General features: G+C 40.7%; 1 protein-coding gene and 1 pseudogene across 7 annotated transcripts; both read left to right on the top strand.

Annotated features, from left to right (window-relative positions):
* Positions 1 to 14: 14 nt before the first annotated feature.
* Positions 15 to 12308, top strand: HNRNPK (heterogeneous nuclear ribonucleoprotein K). 7 transcript variants are annotated; one of them, XM_026518765.3, is made up of 17 exons: positions 18 to 124; positions 2118 to 2194; positions 2303 to 2387; positions 2798 to 2895; positions 3565 to 3621; positions 5060 to 5103; positions 5982 to 6054; positions 6603 to 6674; positions 7177 to 7290; positions 7621 to 7749; positions 8356 to 8663; positions 8793 to 8847; positions 9135 to 9218; positions 9481 to 9496; positions 9574 to 9656; positions 10053 to 10222; positions 11001 to 12308. In XM_026518765.3, exons 3-17 carry the CDS (start codon positions 2330 to 2332, stop codon positions 11029 to 11031), a joined length of 1392 nt encoding a protein of 463 aa, XP_026374550.1. In that variant the 5' UTR covers positions 18 to 124; positions 2118 to 2194; positions 2303 to 2329; the 3' UTR covers positions 11032 to 12308. The 7 variants fall into 7 exon arrangements, with proteins under 7 accessions (XP_026374548.1, XP_026374550.1, XP_026374546.1 ...); XM_026518761.3 differs by having other exon boundaries at positions 10941 to 12308; XM_026518762.4 differs by lacking the exon at positions 18 to 124 and adding an exon at positions 375 to 482 and having other exon boundaries at positions 10941 to 12308.
* Positions 12309 to 16211: 3903 nt separating this feature from the next.
* LOC113269867 (phosphoserine aminotransferase-like) lies at positions 16212 to 18765 on the top strand (annotated as a pseudogene).
* The last annotated feature ends 3358 nt before the right edge of the window (positions 18766 to 22123 follow it).

Raw genomic sequence — 22123 nt, 5'->3', positions numbered from 1 at the left:
AGTGCGCGAACGAGAAAGGAGGAGGGCGCTCCAGGCGAAAGCACTGCAGACGCCATTACCCTCTGTTTCTCTGCTGCTGCAACCTCGACGTCTTGCCTACGTCCCGCTTTCTTGCGGCCTATAGGTAATTGGGGTTTTCGGCGCTAGGGTATTATAGATTCAGGCATGGGTTTGGCCTCCCTAAAGGCTGCGTTGACTTCTTTCAAGCCTGGCTTTTCTCGGGCCCTTAGCGGCCTCACAATCTGAAGGGAGGCGCCGGCGCGAGGCGTGGCGTCGCCTCCTTCGGCGCTTTGATTGACGCGGCCTTGGGCCAATCGCTTTGCCCTCGCGCCACCGCTAAACCCCGGGCAACCAATTGGGCTCGGCGGCGGGGTAGGAGAGCGCGGGGAGGCGGGGGCCGGCGGCGGGGGCCTGCGCTTGTTCTCTGTCTAGCTGTGACCGGCTGAGGCGGCGCGGCGGCACAGAGACGGCGGCCTCGCGCGGTGAGGAGCGGGGCTGGACGAACGGCGCGTGGGGGCGAGGGTCAGAGACCAAGATTGCCGCTTGAGGGAGGTGTTTGGGGGCTGCTTGGTGGTTGGCCGATTCTCAGAGAGGGAACGTTGCCCGGTTTCCCCTCCCCCCACCTCCGCCATTTCCCTGAGCGTATATCCGCAGTCCGCGTTGTGGTGCTACGGGCTTCGGGTAATTGCGAGGCATGTGCCTGTAGGATGGTCTGTAGTTTCGTAGTTTTCAGAACTAGACACTTTGTGTAGGAAGGAGAAGCGGCCGGCGGGCGGGACCCGAGGGCAGTGAAGAACGGCGCTGCGCTCTTTGTGTGGGTTCCGCCGCACTTGGGCCCTCTCGGCCCAGGCTTGGAGCTGGAGCGGGGGAGGTGGAATGGTCGAGGCTGCCTCCGTTGCTTTGTCTCTCCCGCGGTGGGGGGAGGGTGCGGGGGATGAGATCTCGGGACCGCGTGGTGGGTGGGGGAGGGGGGTCCGCGCTCGGCTCCGCCTAGTAGCACGTAGTCGCCATTACGCGGGCCGCCATTTCCTGTCGGGTCCTGGTGAGGAGCGGCGCTTCTGCTCTCTCCTTCGGCTTTTTCTACTCTTGTTGCTCGGGTGTCGCTGATCCCCGGTACCGTGCGGGGCTGGGGTTGGGGGGACATGTTTGCGTTCGTCTGGTCGTTCCCATGTTAGCGATTTGAGGAGTGGTGACTAAAGGACCTGAGCGATGAACCGCGGCAACGTTTTCCGTACAAGTAGAGCCCGACGTCTTTAAGTTCCTTTATCTAAATCTGTCATACCTCAATATTTAGTTGGGTGATGGGCGGTGAGGATAGCGTTTCAGTTAAGTCGTTAAAAGAGGTTTATCGACAAACGTTACGGAAGAACGGGAGCCATAAATGTAGCTCTGGGCTGTCTACCTATCCGTCTTCTACCTACCAGGGGCCACTTGTCGCCTCTTTCTGCCAGTTCTGTGAGGGCTGGTGAAAGGCTGTTTTCAGTCCCATCACTTTGGCGTTGAAGGTATAATTATTAGGTTGTAGACTTTTAACCTAACAATATTCTTGTAGTGGTAGTATTAGCGTCTTAGGGCTTCATTAGCTCTGTTAGAATAGTCGGTTATTGGCAGTTGGAGTCTGCTTCTGAACAAGGTTTTAAGATTTAATCTTCAGTACGTTGACGTGATTGTTGGATATAGCTTGAATTTGCCTTCGTATTTGCAAACTTAAGAGATTTCAGAGAATGGTATTTCAAGTCACCAATGGGAAAAACCCCCACACACAATTTTAAAATCCAGTAAACTAATTTTATACATCTATAAATGTGTACCTCTAGGGACAAAATTGAAAGCTTTTGGGCTTATGTATGTGTCTTACAGATGTTTGGTCTTCTCTGTTGTATAAAACAATGAGTTAATCCTGGTGGGACTCTGTCCAGTGGCTAAAAATTGCATGATTTCCTTTTTGCAAAAAATCAGATAGGGTCCTTTGGTTTTTGGTTTTTCCTAAGGCAGTCATTTGAGAGTGTTAGACCCAGTTTTAGAAAGAGCTGTTCAGTTTGTATTCAAATCACTGTTCATTAGTATTCAGTAATAAGCAACCAAAAAGCAAAACTGATTTATGTTGGTTTTTATAGGCTACTGCAGCACTAGGGTGTCAGTTGGTCCCGCCCAGAACACTTCAGTTCTGCTCTGCAAGGATATATAATACCTGGTACGTTCTAGAAGCAGAGTCATTTCTTTGCCTTTTTTTATTATTTAGCGAGACACAAAGCTTACTTTCCAGTAAACCAAATGTACTAGTTTCTTTATCTTTTAACAGATTGGTGCATCCATTTGATACAAGAAAATGGAAACTGAACAGCCAGAGGAAACCTTCCCCAACACCGAAACCAATGGTGAATTTGGTGAGAAGACATTTTAATTTTAACAATTTTTGGATTTTCCATTCTCTTAGTTTCATTATTTAGAACTGTTTGGTGTGACATCCCTGTTAGTTTTCTCTCCACTTTTATTTATTAACTAGATGTACTTGTCACTTAACGTTGGTGACTCTAAACTTAAGATAGAGACAATAAAAATACCTTTCTTTGCATTTTGTAACTTCAGTCCTTTGAAGTATTTTGTCATATTGTTTTGTGTTTAGAAAGTGTTATTGGAAGGGAACATGCTTTGATTGAGTTAGCAACAAATCTCCAAACAGAGTGGAGCTGCTTTCTCTGACCTGTGGGTTGAAACTAAAATGTAATTGAATTAAAGGTGCTTTTTCTTGTTGATAACTGGTGCTTTCTTTGAAATCTGAACTGTTAATTTCTAGGTAAACGTCCTGCGGAAGATATGGAAGAGGAACAAGCTTTTAAAAGATCTAGAAACACTGATGAGATGGTTGAATTACGCATTTTGCTTCAGAGCAAGGTATAAATTTATATTCTTGAAAATTTGAAAGTGGTTCTTAGCTAAAGTAGAAATTAAAAATAAGTTCTGGTTTGGCCCTCTGGGAAGCATTCTAAGCCCTACAGATTGAAGAATATAAAAGATGTGTGTGGCTTTTTCTAAACACATTTGTAGACCACGTTATTTAGATAACAAAACAAAAGCACTTAATTTAGTGAGGCATACAGGTCAAAGTAGCAGAAAGGGTGTAGGTGATGCTTAAAGCATTGATGGGCTAAAGTTTATACCTTGATTGCATTGTGGGGAAAACATCCTAGTTGGCTGCTTAACTTGATTGATATTACTGCATGTCACAAGGTGAAGGTACCTGATACGTTTAAATTGTCTCCCAGAAGGAAACTGTAAAATTAATCAGTGCTTGACTTTCATGCTCCATGTACTTCCTGGCATGCTGAATATTCCAAAGCTGTTTGAATGTTTAGCCCCCAAAGCACAGACCACTTGTGATTGATTGTTTTTTTAACCTGATCATTTTGAGTTTGTTATCTCTGATAGATTTTCAACTCTATGACTAAAAAGAGAGGTTTCTGGTTTTGGGCGGTTTTTGCTACAGTTTAAGAGCATAGGAAGACATTGACGTAAGGAAGAAGAAAAGTAAGCTGCTTATCTTTTTATCTTTATCTCCTCCAGAATGCTGGGGCAGTGATTGGAAAAGGAGGCAAGAATATTAAGGCTCTCCGTACAGACGTAAGTATTAAAGAGTTTAAACTACTACACGAGCAGCTTCAGTTTATGTGTGTGTAGAAAGATTTTGCATCATAGAAATCATTTAATAGCCTAGATACAAGCCATTTGTAATAATTGATTACATAGATGATTTCAAGGTTTGCCATTCCTGATTTAACAAAGCCCAGATTGAGTTTGGGGAGGGGAGGGTCTGTATCAAACCTCTTCACTTTCTGATAACTTTCCACCAAATTATTCACTTCAAGATAACATTTTAATTAGAAAATAACAGTGTAAAAACCCTTAATTGCACCATTTACTGTGTGTGAATCAATTACAGTATTTCAAAACCATTGCAGGTGGCTGATTAAACTCAAATTTTTATTTCCTTTTTTAATCGTCCATCTGTTTAACAGCTTGCACATGGAGCACAGATTAATGTTGAGGTTGCATGATTTAAATACGGGTAAAAAATAGAGTAGACACTTAATAATTGGGAAACCATTTGTCAGTGCCAATGATTGTTGGAGTCTTCATATTTTATAGTGGGTTGACTCTTGTGATTAGACACATTAAATGTTGCTATCACCGAAGTGAGCATATTTCTAGGACTTGGCTACACCAAAATTCCTAAATTTTTTTCTCGTAGTGTACACACTCTTTTAATGTTTTCCTTGCTATAGTTGAGGCAAATAACTTTGTGTTGAATACTTATTTGATAGTATTTCATTTCTCTCTTGGTCGCAGATCTTTGTATGTTCCTCTTGTAAACTGAACTTGAAATTTTGTTTTAAATTTTACTTGCCTGCTAGGATCTAGGAATGCGTTTTAAACCTCCAGGAAACCAAACTGGTCTTTTAAGAGTTAGGGTTTTTGGTGGTGTGGGAATTTTTGTTTTGTCTTTTATAAACCTCTCTCCTCTTAATCCAGATGTTCTATATAATTATCTGGGTTATTTCCCCATTTCCTCAAGAATTTCAGTAAACTGAGTCATGACAGGTTTTGTGTCTACCCTCATGAGCCAGCCTGCTACTGAAACATCGTTTGTTTTTAAAAAAAAAAAAAAATAGCTAGTACCATCATTTAAGGTCCTTAAATGTTAAGCCACAGTCAGATATAGAGAAGTCCATTATTGTGTTAGTCTTCAGAACAACTTAAGCTTGTTTCATTAATTGAGAGTATGAGTATAGTTTGTATTAAATTAAAATTTATTGCTTTTCCCCCTTTTCCCTCTCCTTGTTTTTTTGGCCATATATCTCCGTTGCCCATGTACTGGATCGACTTACCCCTGCGTTGCCCACCATGACGTTGGCCCATCCGCCCCTGAACGCCCATGTGAAAACCCTGGTTGGCTATGCCCAAAAATGTGCTCGTTGCCAAACGGGTACCATACTTGACAACTTCTGATTGAATGCCCATGCCCAATGCCAACATCCACGAACGCCAATGACCAATGCAGTACAATGCCAGTGTTTCAGTCCCAGACAGCAGTGGCCCCGAGCGGTATGTCCCAACAGTTTATGCCTCACTGCCTGATTAGAAAGAGAGAAATGTATTTTATTACCTGCCTTTTATATAATTAAATAGTATCCCCTTTAGACGGTGTATTGTTTTTCAAGTTTCTGTCTTATTTTCCCCATTAAGTCTTTTTGTCACTGAACTTTTACCGTGAGTTGCCCACCCAAACGATCCACTAATTTTATTTCGATGGAAGGAGCACAGCTTCAAGTGTTGCATATTTGCTGCATTGTAAATCAAATTGTTACCAAAATAGTCTCTCGCTCTGTCTTTGTGGCCCACCTTGCTTCCCAACATTGCCTGTTCATAATTTTTTCTGATGAAATGCTAACTCTGGTTCACTTTCCTTCACTTCTCATTTGTGTTGTCTTTGTTTTGTCTCGCATTTGTATTTGTTTTCTTGCAGAGCCCATTAGTGATCTAATTTCTAACTGGTATCCATAACCTTACTCCAAATATAATGTTCACCACTTGCATATTCCCCCACTTTTGCCTAAGAGAAGGTGTGCCAGTTTTACCAATGTAACAGCGAGGGTATCCTTAATTAACTTAGTGGTGGCGGGGAACATAAATATTCAACTCTGCTTCAGTTCTGGTCAGTTTATTGCCCACTTAATCTGAGCCCTTCCAAGAGCCCATTCTCTCTGTCTCTCTGCAAGTCTCCTAATATTGTTATCATGTCTGTATTGGGCATAAAACAAAATGCATGTGAAAAATCTATAAATAGGCTACTTTAAATGGGGAGATTAAATAATTGTATGTTACTTCTCTGTAAAAGTTTGTATGACTACTGGTGATGAACACAAAACTCATTTTTCTTTTCCACCTTTTTTGTACTATCTGGTATTTGTGATGTTTGACAGCATATTGAGTATCAGTGCTGATATTGAAACAATTGGAGAAATTCTGAAGAAAATCATCCCTACCTTGGAAGAGGTAGGCTCTTTTTTTTGTTGTTTTTAATGTATTTGGCAATTGAGGGGGGATTGTTGAAGTGTTTTATTGGGGCTTAATGGGGGCAGTGGAGAGACAGTGGCTATAACAGTTAGTAGCAGTAACATCATATACTACATAATTGCACAGTTACTAGTCTACATTGTTTGTTTTAAAATGTAATCTGAAAAAATTTTTTTGAATGTCTGGCCACTCCAGAGTAAATATGAACCACCTGTGGTCATGCACATGGGTTTAGCATGTATTTTATGGGCTGTGGTTACAGGGGAGGTATTTTTTTAATTAGAACATTGATTGTGGGACTGTTGAAAAGAATTATGATCTAGTTCAAGGGTTTTTTTAATTCTGTGTAATCATGTATTTACTGGGTATATAGGAAGAGGTTACACTTTGATTCTTAAGAGTAGATAAGCAATTTTTCATTTAATGGTATAGATATGAAATATGTTGTAGTAGCTTTACCAATATATGCGACAATAGCCTGATCACACTAGACACTTAACCTATTACTCTTATTTTTCTACTTTCAGGGCCTGCAGTTGCCATCACCCACTGCAACCAGCCAGCTCCCGCTCGAATCTGATGCTGTGGAATGCTTAAATGTATGTCATAGTGCCATTGAACCCCACTGAAGTATGGAGCCTGGCCCATAGGATCAATTTTATTTTTAACATAGCGTACTTTTCCCGTCTCTATAGAAAAAGGCTTAAAAACATGATAAGTGAATGGTCTTACAACTCACTGTTGACCCTGCTCCATGCTGCAGTGGGAATTAACTACATTTGCAAAGTGCTTTGCAGTCATTTTTATTATGGTGTTATTTGAATGTTAATAATAATTTTGTGGTAACAGCGACATGCTAAATGGCTGCAGTGTGGGTATGGTGTTGCAGGACCTGAAAATAAAATAGTTTTTTAAGGTGGTGCAGAATGTCCTTTTTGGGCCTGGCTATTGAGGATAATAAGCACATAACTGGTAAAGTTATTGAAATATAAATTCAGGTTGCTCACTGCAACAGTATATTGTCATGCTTATAGCAGATAAGTGTGTATTATTGGGGATTCCTTGATTTGGGACTAAAATCTTCTAATTCTCCCTCTGCAGTACCAACACTATAAAGGAAGTGACTTTGACTGCGAGTTGAGACTGTTGATTCATCAGAGTCTGGCAGGAGGAATTATTGGGGTCAAAGGTGCTAAAATCAAAGAACTTCGAGAGGTAAAAGCAGTTGTTTTCTTGCCATATTACTAGGGAATAGTGTTTCATATAGGGCTGGGTCAGTGGGCTTCTCTCCTTCCCCCTTTTGAGTTCGCTCCCTAAAATTCCTTATCACTTCTGTGTTTATCTAGTTCACTTTTAAAACACAGCAGAAAGGCCTGGACATGCTAGGACAAGTTCTTCCGCCAATACCATGGCAAAGTTACTAACAGGGTTTTTATATTGGTGGGGGGTGTTCCTGAATGTGAATGTAAATTTTTCTGAACCCAGGAAACCACATTTTTTTTCTTCCTGATTTAACGCTTTCCCTTTTTTGTAAACTTACCACAGAACACACAGACAACAATCAAGCTTTTCCAGGAATGCTGTCCTCATTCCACTGACAGAGTCGTTCTTATTGGAGGAAAACCTGATAGGGTGGTAGAGTGCATCAAGATCATCCTTGATCTTATATCAGAGGTACTTTCAGAATATTTTATTTACGTTTAATTTTGTGAAACAAATGTTTTATTCTGACTTAGTTTCACAGTGTTAAGACAAATTGGTTTTGTTCTTACTATTTAGTGAATTTGTTAACTGTCACTTTAGTTGAAAAATTCTTTGGGAGAGTGGTCATTTGATCATTGACGAGGATTTTTTAATAGCCTTTGGTCCTTCAAAAATGAAGTTTCTGTAGTTTTCTATAGTACCACCATTGCACAGCTTCCCAACTGATGTGCTTCAGCGTGAGTTAACGGGCTTACCTAAGATACTGATTCCCTCAGTCCTTGAGATGGTTACTTTGTTTTTTACAGACCCCATTGTGAAATGTATGAACACGGTTTGTCGTCTCTTAAGGGAACAATAAAAGCAGGCTGTTAAAATTTTGTTTAGGACTCACCTGAAATACTGTTGTTTTTTTTTAATTCTTTCCTTCCTACTATTAATCTTTGCCTGCATTCCTTTCCCTGTAACCAGTACCTCCCAGGAGAAATAAAAGGATTTGAAACGTTTGGCTTGTTAATATTTGGTATGAAACAAGGCTCTTTTTGTTCAGCCTGTAACGTTGCTGTATTTTTGTTTTAGTCTCCAATCAAAGGACGTGCACAGCCTTATGATCCCAATTTTTACGATGAAACCTACGATTATGGTGGTTTTACAATGATGTTTGATGACCGCCGTGGACGCCCTGTGGGATTTCCCATGCGGGGAAGAGGTGGTTTTGACAGAATGCCTCCAGGTCGGGGTGGACGTCCTATGCCTCCATCTAGAAGAGATTATGACGATATGAGCCCTCGTCGGGGACCTCCTCCACCTCCTCCCGGACGAGGTGGCCGGGGTGGTAGCAGAGCTCGGAATCTTCCTCTTCCTCCACCACCACCACCTAGAGGAGGGTAAGTTTCTTCCATTCACACATTGCTAATCTGTAGGAGGCTTCATTTTATGGGCAGATAGGGTAGATTTTTATTTGGTGTGTGTGACATGTAAGCAAACTAAGATTACAACAAGTACTATGCTTGCAGAGATCTAATGGCCTATGACAGAAGAGGAAGACCTGGAGACCGCTACGATGGCATGGTAAGAACTCTTCATTTATCAACATATATATGGGTTTCTAGGGGTCTTAAAGTCACATAGTTGACATTTTGTTGAAGATGATTAATTAGAAACCTGCTTCACAAATGGACTTCTTAGATGAGTAGTTAAATCAATTTTGGTTGTTTTCTGGAATATCAAGACTTTGTTTAGCTATTTTTGTTTCTGGAGAATATGTGCTGCCAATAATACATATTTTAGTGACACAAATTAGAAATCAGGCATATAAAAATGGTAGCTCTATGTTAATAGTTCTATGTCTGACACAGGTTGGTTTCAGCGCTGATGAAACTTGGGACTCTGCAATAGATACATGGAGCCCATCAGAGTGGCAGATGGCTTATGAACCACAGGTTGAGTATCATGGATGTTTGTATCAGTAATAATTTAAAATGTGTTTCTGTTTGCCAGTGTTTTACTTCCCCTCTTGTAATGTTTTTGCTCCTGTGCTATGTACCTGAAGGGTTTCCTTTCCCCAAGAATTGTCTTCTGAAACATACTAGGGAAAATATGGGAGGACTTTAGTTTCCTAAACTAAGGTTTTAGGAATATTAAAATACCCGAAGAATAGTTCTGAAGGCAAAGTAATTTTTTATTTTTTCTTTCCATTTTTAGGGTGGCTCCGGATATGGTAAGTTTTTTCCTTTGTGAAATCAAAACATTATTTCATGCTTTCTAAATGAACTTAATGCTCATTATTTAAATCAGATTATTCCTATGCAGGGGGTCGTGGCTCATATGGTGATCTTGGTGGACCTATTATTACTACACAAGTAACTATTCCCAAAGATGTAAGTATTCTTTAAATTTTTACGTTTTTGTAATGTAACAAGGAACATTTAATGAATCATTTTCTTTAAATTCCCTGATTTTTAATAAAAGATCATGAAGTACTGAATCTTAGGGTTAAAATTGTGTTTTACAGACTTCAGCAAGGTGTCTTTCTCTCTGGTTTGAGTCTTGTACTGTTTTTAAAAGCAGACGGTTTTGAGCCCTTGATTTGTTTATTGAAGGAAATGTTGATCTCCCGTGTAAACGCATTTTAGTTCAAACCTTGACAGGTTTAGAGGTCTTTAACTAATCCTAGAATGAACTGTGCAGTGTTAACACTCGACATTCATTGAAAATACTGGTAATATGCTTAATTAAAGTATATCATAAACACTTGTTTCTAATTTTTTTTTCAGTTGGCTGGATCTATTATTGGCAAAGGTGGTCAGCGGATTAAACAAATCCGTCATGAGTCAGGAGCTTCGATCAAAATTGATGAGCCTCTAGAAGGGTCTGAAGATCGGATCATTACCATTACAGGAACACAGGACCAGATACAGAATGCACAGTATTTGCTGCAGAACAGGTCAGTTTGAGTTTAGCTTTATGTTAGCGTACCCATACTAAAACTTTAAAAAGCTTTCCTTCTCAATTGATTTTTCTTTTAGAAGCCATGGTGTCTCAACCTTTTGGGGACCTAACTTCTAAACATCCTAATAGCTTTGCTTTAATTTTCTTCTGCTTTCTTACTAAAAACGAAGACATTCAATACTAATCTTGCTGGAAGAAGCCTTAACCAAGCAAACTTCTCATTTCTCTGGTGAAAACTGCTGCCAAAACCACTTGTTATAAATTATACAGAGCCTGTAGAAAATATAGAAGATTCAGTGGATGTTGGTCTAGTTCTGTGTGGAAGACTAGTGATTTTGTTGTTTTTAGATAACTAAATCGACAACAAATCACAGTCTGCCATATGGCACAGGCCATGCCTCTACAGGACAAATGATTGGTGCTGTAAAATGCAGCATTTCACACCTTACTGGCATTTCTTTGTCTTTTCTACCAAGTATTAACAACTTTTAATTTCATTTTCCTAATTCTGCTCTACTAATGTCTGATTTACTATTAATCATTTTTCTTGAATTTTACATTGCTCTAATTTTGTAATTGCTAATGTTTTAATTCTTCTAATTGTAATGGACAAGTTTATCATTTTAATTTAGCATTGAAATTGTCTTAATGTTGATTAAGATGTTACGAACAAAAATTCTAATTCGTACTTTTTTTTTTCTTTTCTTTTATAGTGTGAAGCAGTATGCAGATGTTGAAGGATTCTAATGCAAGATATTTTTTCTTTTTTATAGTGTGAAGCAGTATTCTGGAAAGTTTTTCTAAGACTAGTGAAGAACTGAAGGAGTCCTGCATCTTTTTTTTTTTATCTGCTTCTGTTTAAAAAGCCAACATTCCTCTGCTTCATAGGTGTTCTGCATTTGAGGTGTAGTGAAATCTTTGCTGTTCACCAGATGTAATGTTTTAGTTCTTACAAACAGGGTGGGGGGGGGAAGGGCGTGCAAAAACTAACATTGAAATTTTGAAACAGCAGCAGAGTGAGTGAATTTTAATTTTTGTTCATTGGTGGTTTAAAAGAAAAAAATTCCCCCCATGTAATTATTGTGAACACTTTGCTTTGTGGTCACTGTAACATTTTGGGGGGGTGGGACAGGGAGGAAAAGTAACAATAGTCCATTTGTCCCTGGCATCTATTCAGAGCAGTGTGCAGAATGTAATGCTCTTTTGTAAGAAACGTTTTATGATTTTTAAAATAAATTTAGTGAACCTATTTTTGGTGGTCATTTTTTTTTTAAGACAGTCATTTTTCAAATGGCTGGATTCCCCAACCCACCCCAAACTAAACACTAAGTTTGATTTTCAGCTCCTCTGTTGGATATAAATAAATGCATCTCTTCTTGGACATAGGCATAATATCTTGGCAAATTCTATTCTGGTGATTTCTTGATGATTTGAAAGTCCATTGCTTGGGAAGAAATTCCGTCACATACATTTATGCTTATAATAAGCTGGGGATATTTTTGTTTGCAATGCTTGCCCCTACTCTGCAACAGTTTTCTATGTTAGTAATTGTGAAGGAGAGCCAAGGTGGGGAGCAGTACTACAAATTGAGTAATGATATAAGGATATGCCAGAAGCCTAATGGCAGCAAGTTTTATTAATCAGAATAATATTTGGTTATGGAAGTGACTGATGCTAAATAAATTCTTATTATTTTTTATTAGATAATTTCTCACCTATAGACAAACTGTCGGCCTGCTAGTGTCTATTAGTTAAACTTTGTAAAATATATATATATTCTTGTTTTTCCATTGTATGCAAATTGAAGGAAAAAGATGTACCATTTCTCTGTTGTATGTTGGATTATGTAGGAAATGTTTGTGAACAATTCAAAAAAAAAAAAACGATGAAAAAAGTTCCTGTGGATGTTTTGTGTAGTATCTTGGCATTTGTATTGATAGTTAAAAGTTCACTTCCAAATAAATGAAACTCCCATAATGCTAGATTTGATGTGTGCCCAACTTGAACAAGGGTTGATTGACTACCTGTAAAATTTGTTCAAACGTTCCTCTTGTAAGGAAATACAGTAATCTTAAATTACATTTTCTTCGTGTGAAGTGTGTTTCTAGAATTTATGAATCTGGTAGGGGTGGTAAATATAAAATCCCAACCTTAAAGCTCTTCATTTGTTAAAGGGGGAGGTCTAGCATGATAAGAGCTGGAGTCATTACCCATTTCTTTAATAAGACTTATTTTCACATTACCTATGAGGAGTTTTAGGTTCCTTAGGTTATCTTTAAGATAGCTCTCGTTCAGTGTTTGAAAATCATGACTGATAGATGTAACAACTGCAGAGTATGGTTCCTGGCTCGTAAGTTCCAAAAATTTCTGTTAACTTCCAGCTTGTCTAGAAAGCATGAGAACAGCTCAGTTGTATGGAAAATAGTTAATGCAATTCTGCTTTTTTTAAGTTTAGGAAAAAGACTTGCATGTAATAGAAGATGAAGTAGGTAGTTTTTCTGGAACATACATAAGTAGTACATGCATGCAAGCCTCATTAAGGCAGGATTTTGGTGAAACTCCCCTTTTAGTTTAGGGAGAGAAATTGAGTGTTCTCTTGATAAGTGAAATAAATTGTCACAAATTACTTAAAACTGTTAAGTGCTACCTGTGGTATAGTTTCCCAAAAGGAGAAATAAGTCTGCATTGCCACACGAGTGGAACTTAAGCATCCCCCATGGGTGTCTTAAGTATAGGTGAGCTGGAGCGGTTTAGGGTAGTATAGCCTATGGCTGTTGATAAGAGCCTTTCTGCTAGAGAAAAAGTAAGTGAAATGTGTTAAACTTTTGCTGGCGGATAGCATCCCTGGAGAGAACACTGGGTTTAAAGCAGTCATTGGCCATTCAAAAATAAGTGATGTAAGTACATAGATTATTAGCTAGAAGGGTTTTCATTTTTGCCTTTTAACAAATTCAGATCTAGAATATTACTTACTAAAAATTAAATAGATGGGAGAATATCTGGCACCGAAAAGTTGTGTGTACCACTTGAGAAGGGAGAGGCCGTTTGTGTTTGCACTATTTGTAAATGGTGTTTGAATGTGGGCTGGAAATTGAAGTTGGGAAATTCTCAGTAAAACATGCTTAAAATTGACTAAATGGAACGTTGAACCAATTTTATAAGAAGGAACTAGTACATATCCTGATCTATGGAAGCTTCAAATTTAAATGCAGTTCTTAAAATGTTTTAAGCTTAACTTTGAAAGTTATTACCAGAATGCCAACAGACATGTTAAAAACAAGGTTGCACCAGTTTTTGTAGGAATGTGGATTTTAAAACCTGTGCTATTCAAATTTTAAGTTTGCCTTTGAGATGAGATTACAGGGGCACCTGAGTGGCTCAGTTTGGTTATTATCTCGTGAGATTGAGCTCCCTGTCAGGCTCCATGCTCAGCACAGAAGCTGCTTCAGATTCTCCCTCCTCCCATTTGTGCACGCTCACTCATAAAAAATCTAAAAAATGAAACTACAAAATAATTTTATTAAATTCAGTAGTTTACTCCCAGGTCTGATCACTGATTCTACTGGAATGCCTAGAGACTGAAGAGGAAATGAACAGTAATTTTTCTCTCAAAAATCATGTTAGTGCTTTGTTTATAATGTCTTCCATTGTTAGTACTCAATGGAATTACTGTTTTACAAACATGAAAGGTGATTTGCTTAAGATTGCTGCTGGATAAAGAGACATTTTACATTTTCTCTTTTGGCCAATGAAAATGTTTTAAGTGTTCAATGCCATCAGCTTTTTGGAAAGGGCTTCAATCGATGGCTAAGTAAATTAATCAATCATAAGTATACTTTGCATCTCCCATTTATTAAGGGTTGCTCATGGCTGCCAAGTTTGAGGTGAAATGGACTGTTTGTTCATGGAACCACTGAACTTAGGGAAAGCTTATCAGTGTTTCTCAGACTCTTCCTAGGACCACCTTTAAAATCAGTGGTGCTGGTGAAACATGAAAATATCTGGACCATACCTCAGTTTGAATCACAATCTCTAGGAGGTACCAAGAATCTGCATATTTAACAAACTCGAGTTAATGGTGGTTTTTTTTTAAGAGTTTGAGAGTGCGCACGAGCTGGGAGAGGAGCCAGAGAGGGACAAGCAGGCTCTTGAGCACGGAGGCCCCATGCAGGGCTTGATGTAGTAACTCCAAGATCATGACCTGAGCCAAAATCAAGAAGTGGGTGCTCAACCACCTGAGCCACCCAGGTGCCGCAAACCCAAGTTAAGAGTATAATATAATTGAGCAATATTAGTAAGAAACAAGTATGGGGGTGCCTGAGTGGCTCAGTCAGTTGAGTGACTGCCTTTGGCTCAGGTCATGATCCTGGGGTCCTGGGATTGAGCCCTGTGTCAGGCTCCCTGCTCAGCGGGAAGTCTGCTCCCTCTCCCTTCGACCCTCCCGCCCCCACCCCTGGCTCATGCTGTCTCTGAAATGAATAAATAAAAGATCTTAAGTATATTACCATAACTTTTCATTAATTCACACATACTTAGTTCCCCAGGTGTACCGGTATAGTGGTAGGCCCTAAAGATGGAGTGATTAGGAATCATTCATTTGAAGAGACAGTCCAATAATAAAAAAGAAACCAGTATTGTGAGATGTGTTAGGAAAGCGGAAACCAGTGTGCGTACATATATGTATACACATTCATAAGCATGTTTGAAACACTGTAGAGTTAAACTAGGAAAATCCCTGTGTGTTGACCCAAAATTCTGTCCCCTGCTCCTCTTAACAGATAAAAAAAAATAAAGACAGCTTGTGTACACAGGTAGCCATCATTTGCCCAAACCAGGCCTCAGCCCTTAGGGAAGAAATCTGACCTGAGGGGAAAAAGTAATACCTAGAAAATTAAGCATTTTACATTTGTCTTTATCTAAAATGAGTTAATTTGAGTCGAGGACTTTGGAAAATCTAAGATGCAAATGTTTTATAGGCTTGGGTTCCTGTTGGCCTGAGCAACAGGGCTGTGGTTAACAGATACACCAGCTATCCTGTGACTTCAAACTTCCTTAGCCTTCCTAGCCACCTCCTTTTCTGTCCCGAACCTGCCCTACCACTTGATACCTCTCCACCCATTTTCCCCTGCTCCCCCAAACTCAGACCTGTAACCCCCAGACCTGTAGTTATGAGAGGAATAAATGATAAGTCAGCAGAACTTCAAAACTTCCAGAATCCTTTCACAAGTCTTTTACCCTTTTGGTCATCCTATCCTCCCTGCCCTTTTTCCCCCTGAAGTCTTCCTGTCTTTAAGGGTAGGCTTCATGGAAGGGAAGGGCCAGTTCACCTAGAACAAAAAGTCAGGGTCTGGGGGGGAACAAATGACAGCTGCTTATCAGCAAAAGGGGGAGAAGTCATTTTGATAGTAGATTTCTCAGAGACGTCCTAGGCTTCATCCTGAGGCTGGACAAGTAGCGGATGATAAGTGAGAGCAGGAACTCCAGGTACGTTAAATAGGAAGCTAAAAGCAAAAAGGCTTGAACCTCACTTCTATTTGGAGCCCTGTAAAGTATCCCTATGACCACATGGGCTAGTAAATAGTAAAGCACAGCAGAAATTGAGGCATATCATGTTTTGGCACAGAGAGACCCTGAGATATTATGTGCGCACACACACACACACACACACACACCACAGGATTTGCTTTGATTCCCATATGGCATAAGAGGGACGTATGAGAGCTAATGGGCTTGCTGTGGGGTCACTATGGTGAAGGGGAAGATTACTGCATAGCAGAGGCTGTAATGTAGATAGCCCAGCCATGCAGTAACCTCGCTGGTCTTGGAAAGGTGGAAGTGAAAGACCTTTTAGAAAACAGTGCTAATAAGGGGTCTGACCTCTAACTGAATAATTATCTCCCTTAAATTAGACCATTTAAAACTGGAAAAGACCAATTTGAATTTAACTTGGCAAGTTTATGTGTTTTTTTCTACCATCACTGGGAATGGGAACTTACAAAAAAGAGGGCATATGGGAATTTGAGAGCTCTCGAAGTCCCCATAAAAGCAAGAAAGGTGAGGCCAATACAACCAAATCATAAATTCTAGGTGGAGGTGGCCCCAGTTGGCTTGGGGTCTTCATTTGGTAGATCAGGTGTGTTTCAAATTGGTACCTATTCTGTGTACAGTTCAGACTCCAGAACTCTGTGGGGTCAGGCTGACACTAATCTCCAGCTGTGACCAAATCATGGCTTCATTCACTGCCTGCCTATCCTGCTACCTTGGCTTCCTTTTCACCTGAGAGCATTCCTCTAGTGAATCACTTGCACAAGAGTCCCTGGCTGGGGCTCTGCTTTTAGGGACATGACCTAAGACAGTTGAGCTGCAGCTAGAGCAGAGATTCACATCACCCAGACATCCTTGACTTAGATGTTGATGCAGGAAGTAATGAGACATACAGTTATTTCCTTCTGAGGAAGGGGTGAGAGTTTTTCATTTTAGGGAGAATAACTGCATTCTGTTAGGCAGTATTTTTTTTAAGTATATGTATGTGAACAAAATAGCCATGGGGTGAATTATAATGGACCTTTTGTTAAACAACACAGTTTCGCGTTGCCCTTTCTAATAGTACCCAGCTGTGCTTTTGCAGTTTTTCTCTCGCAGCTGTATGTAGACTTGACAAGATCGAAATCCTGGTCCTCAAAGAGTCCTCCTCACACCAAGAGAGTAGGCATTTTCCCCAGGCTTGCCTAACCTGGGAATTTGTCCTGGGAATTTGACTCTTGAGCAGAATGATTGCAGGCAAGTTACAATGATCATGGTAAGTTTTTTTCAGCAGCACTAGTAGAAGAAACCTTTGGGCAGTTTCCAGAACTGCCCAACCGCTGTTGAGAAGTCTTATTCCCAGCCTTTCCTTCTACTCAGAGCTCTTCCATACCTTCAGAAAGTTCTTTTGGCTTACATTAATTAGCCAGTCGCTTGCTGTTGTCTGCAGCCCTGCGATCGGAGGCTTATCTGGTACAGGCAGCATCGCTGATTTCAGGGAGGACAGCAAAAGTCTGGGTGGCAGCCGCTTGCTTCCCCTCAGCTGCCATTGCTACCAACCAGTGTCACTTGGGCCTTCACCGTTATGCCATCTGGGGCATAAATCAGTCATTTTCTGGGGGACTTCCAGGCCCTATCTCAAGGCTGCCCACTGAACATCCAAGGCAACCGGCAACATGCCTCAAGTTGGGGGCTTTTGCCTCCACTTTCAGACTTGAATAAAATGCCACACCTCACAGAGAAGAGAACCGACTTCTGGAGCAGCTACCAAAAGGGCTGGACGATGCCATTTGGAAGGAAAGAGGAGCCAGTTCCAGAGGGGGAAACTCTGACCAAAGGGAAATAAAAGCAAGGAGAGAGACAGGCCACCGGGTGAGCAGTCCCCTCCCGCCGCCTAGCCCTGCCCGCCGCCAACGCCCAGGCAGGTGGTCACTTTGGCCCTGGTCGCCAACCTGTCCGAAAACGCTTGGTGTTTTTAAAGATACAGAAAGAATTATTAGACTACAATAGGAGTTGGCACTAGTGTTCTTGAAATGAGCCACAGGCCGTCAGCTTTTCCTAAGATGATTAATAACACAGAGAATCTTGGGCAGAAGTTGCCTGCTGTTCCGGACAACTACGAGGTGACCTTTGGGCACAGAGGTGTGTCAAGGCCAGTTCTCTGCTGTCCTCTTAAACCTGACTGGCCTGAAAGCAAGAAGGTGTGCTACGCGTGAGATGACAGGAGCTTAGTTAGCCAAGGCGGCAGGAGCCTAGAAGTTTGGGAACGTGAATATTGTCTACCCTAAACTTGGGAGTTATGCAAAAATTCCAGATTCAAGCCCCTGGAACCTCAGCCTGGGTGTCTCCTATGTGCATTACTGCGCCAGCGAGACCGTGCACAGAGTGGAGTTTGGCTTTATCTCTGACGTCAAGGGAGCAGTGGTGGTTTGCCCCATGTCCTCCAACTTCCTATCCAAGCCAATGGATGTTTCCTAGTTTGGTGTGATTTTAGCTGGTGCTCAAAAGAATGTTGATTCTGCGGGGATCACATTCGTGATCATTGGTGATGACCCCTGGGGTTTGCCCTCAGGGAGGACCCCTCCAACCTAAATACAAAGTACGGGCCCCAAACCACTCCTCAGACAACACACCTCTGTGTTTCAGCATCTATGACATGGGCCTGGTCCCAAAGTCGTTTGAGAACAAGGCAGTGCAGCCACTGGAGAAGCTCAGCTCCATCAAAGCACAAATGATTTATGATATTGTTGATAATCCTCAGGGATTCTAGGTATATCCAGTGGATCCCAGAATAGAAGCAAGACGAATAGCACATTCTGCAGTGGCAATGCCAAAGGAGATGATGCTTTAGGAAAAAAGATTACTTGCTAAAGCTCTTGAACTCAATATGATCTCCTTGAAAGGAAGTGGGTCTGTGGGAGTCATCTGGCCTCTCTGTATAATGCTGACAGGATAGAAGGTGTTTAGAATCTGGCAGCATCCATGAAAAATTCTTTGGAGACGCACCAGCTATGAACACATCTCGACCAATATGTATTCTGCCCCTGAACAACATACAAAATTTAGAGTAACTTGGGAATGGCTACGAAAACAACAAACATTTTTCTTCAATGAACATTTTATTATAGATTCTAATTTTTTCAAAGAACAACAGCAAAACATTCACAGCTCTGCAAAGCTGGTGGGACTTAACAGACACCTTAATTGTTTGTTTTTTAAGATTTTTAATTAATTTTTTTTAAGAGAAAAAAAGAGCTGGAAGGGGAAGGACAAAAAGGGGGGGGGGAGAGAAAAAAATCGTAAGCAGGCTCCATGTCTAGTACAGAGCCAAGGCAGGGCTTGATCGCATGACCCTGAGATCATGACCTGAGCAGAAATCTGGAGTTGGACACTTAACCAACTGAGCCACCAAGGCGCTCCTAAGATTTTATATTTTTAATGTAATCTCTACACCAAACATGGGGCTCAAGTTCACAACCCCAAGATCAAGAGTTGTATTTTCTTCCAACTGAGCCAAACAGGTGCCTCAAAAGACACCTTAATTCTGACTTGAACTGGATTTTAAAAATCTTCCTTTTGCTTTTCTAACAAATTCTAGCTTACGTTGTCTTTACTTTTTTTTTTAATGTCTTTGTTGCTATTTTTTCTAGCTAGATTTCAGTATTCAAACTTGTCTGTGAACTTAATTATGCAAATTGTAGCTAATTGCTTTTGCAGATACACAAACACACAGCATGGAGGGTGAATGGGGTCCTCTGGGTGCTGAATTTTGATCCTTTCCAAAATGATAGCAGTGGGGGCTCCTGGGTTCTGCACCTGTTAATTCAGGTCCACATCCACACTGCCTGTGTGGTGTGTGTTTAGGGGTTCCAGGCTAAAGGGCAAACTGGGGAACTTTCTTTACCATGTTATTTTCATAAAGAGATAAAAGAGACATACGTGTGTTTATATAGCAAGGTCTGTTTTCGATACCAATTAGTTTACATTTTTATGCATTTATATTTCTAGTAACACAGTTCTCAGAATCCTTGACTTTGTGCATTATAACCTTACCTTAGCAACAGTTGTGGTCCCCATCCCACCCTTTCCCACCCCACCTTTTAAGCTGCTTCACAAAAAAGATAGAGTTCTCTGATTCACTTTTGCTTTCCTTCCAACCGGTAGAAGAGAGAAGGCTGTATGTTTGGTTCTTTATTTTTTAGTTAAGCCGTTGAACTAAAATTCTCTGTCAAACTTCCTCATCCTTTGTTCATTTGACGGTTCTCTTTATAGTGTTTGACCAGAATGATACTATGAGTTCTGGAAGATCTTTGCTAAAGATTCTTTTCCCCTATTGTTTATCCACTGTCAGTGTTTTATGTTGAATATGTGGAGGACATTAAAATCCTAAAACATCTAAAAAGAGAGAGAGAGACAGAGACAGACAGAAAGAGAAAGGAGAATTTCCTCTCAAACTGCTCTGAGGCAGTTTCTCTGTCGAGTTTGTCCAGTGTAAAGTAACTGTGACAACACTCCTACACTCTGACTAGTTGTGTCTCCTCAAGGCCCACCATGAAGCAATGGCTTGCACAATATCACGTCCCCTTGTATTACTTTCCATCTGAACCTTCTTTTTTCCTTTCCTTCACTGATGTCTTCACACGGCACCTCATAGATAAAACATCAGCACTTAATCCCTGCCTCAGATAAAGCCCTGCCCCTTTTCAAGATAAATATCCCTTTGTATCTGTTTACTTTTTGTACTTTTTTTTTTTTTAAGATTTTATTTATTTGACAGAGAGAGAGAGCACAAGTAGGCAGAGGGAGAGGGAGAAGCAGGCTCCCTGCTGGGCAGGGAGCCCGATGAGGGACTCGATCCCAGGACCCTGGGATCATATCCTGAGTCAAAGGCAGATGCTTAACCAACTGAGCCACCCAGGCGCCCCCATACTTTTTTTTTTTAAGATTTCATTTTTAAAGTAATCTCTACACTCAACGTGGGGCTTGAACTCACAGCCCTGAGATCAAGAGTCATGGGCTCTACTGACTGAGCCAGCTAGGCACCCCTGTACTTTTTTAATTTTTACTTTATTTATTTATTTTTTAAAAAGATTTTATGTATTTATTTGACAGAGAGAGAGACCACAAGCAGGCAGAGCGGCAGGCAGGGGAGAAGCAGGCTCCCCACTGAGCAGAGAGCCCGATGCAGGGCTTGATCCCAGGACCCCAGGATCATGACCAGAGCTGAAGGCAGACACCTAACCAACTGAGCCACTTTTTTAAAAAGCAGATTTTTACATTTATTATTGTGTTCCCTTCCCTCACTTTTAGCCCTACAGTCTAGCTGAGTGATCTATTGCCAAGTGGCACCAATTCTCCAAATCAAAGTGTGCAAGGGAAATACACTTGCGTGATCCTCTTTAATAGAAGATACACCAGGCAATCTGTCTACTGTTTCCCAGAAGTAAAATAACTAGAAGGCCTGCTGCCCCTCTTCTACGTATTTGAATTTCAGTTCTGGAAATTTCTTCAGCCTGTCTATGCAACAATCTCTTGGCTCTATAATTTCCAGGATCCATTCCATTAACAGCTCAGTTTCAGCTTCTAGCAACCTTGAGCAAAAGAAGGTGATTAGCAGATCAGTAATTCTGCATTATATCCTGAAGTGGTGAGTCCAAGATTGTTCAAAGAGATCTCATTTGTAAAGCAGTGCATGCACCAAATTTGGATTGTGGTGAAGAGAGTCTGTCAGGCACGAACTGATGATTTGCAACATCATTCAAATCACCTCTTTGATGACATTTAAATTTTGTGCATAACCTATAAAGGAACATTCATGGAACTCAGAGAATCTCTCAAGGACTGTGTAGTTTGTTCCACAACTCTGTTATGTTTTTTAGATAGCGAGGAAAACAAATAGATTACTGGTTTTTTATAAAAGGATATAAACTCAGGAGCAACCAGATAGAGAGATGTATTGGGCAAGTTACCTGGGAAGGGGCACAGAGCTTCCATGCTCTCTGAGCCTGTCATTCTCCCGTAATCTCTAAGTGTTTGTCAAACAGGAAGCTCTGTGCTGTTTTTTATGATGTTCTCCTAAGTAGGAAATATTAATTTCACTAGTTAAAGGCAAACTATGGTTCAAAAATTCTAATTGATTTTGAACTGTAGTAATAATGTTAATGATATATAACGGAGACAATATATTTATTCCGTTATAACTAAATATTTTTTTTTTAAAGATTTTCTTTATTTATTCGACAGAGATAGAGACAGCCAGCGAGAGAGGGAACACAAGCAGGGGCAGTGGGAGAGGAAGAAGCAGGCTCATAGCAGAGGAGCCTGATGTGGGGCTCGATCCCATAACGCCGGGATCACGCCCTGAGCCGAAGGC

The sequence above is a fragment of the Ursus arctos genome, unplaced genomic scaffold (assembly GCF_023065955.2).
Source record: "Ursus arctos isolate Adak ecotype North America unplaced genomic scaffold, UrsArc2.0 scaffold_33, whole genome shotgun sequence".
Taxonomy (NCBI): Eukaryota; Metazoa; Chordata; class Mammalia; order Carnivora; family Ursidae; genus Ursus; species Ursus arctos.
This window is presented reverse-complemented; position numbering and strand designations above follow the sequence as displayed.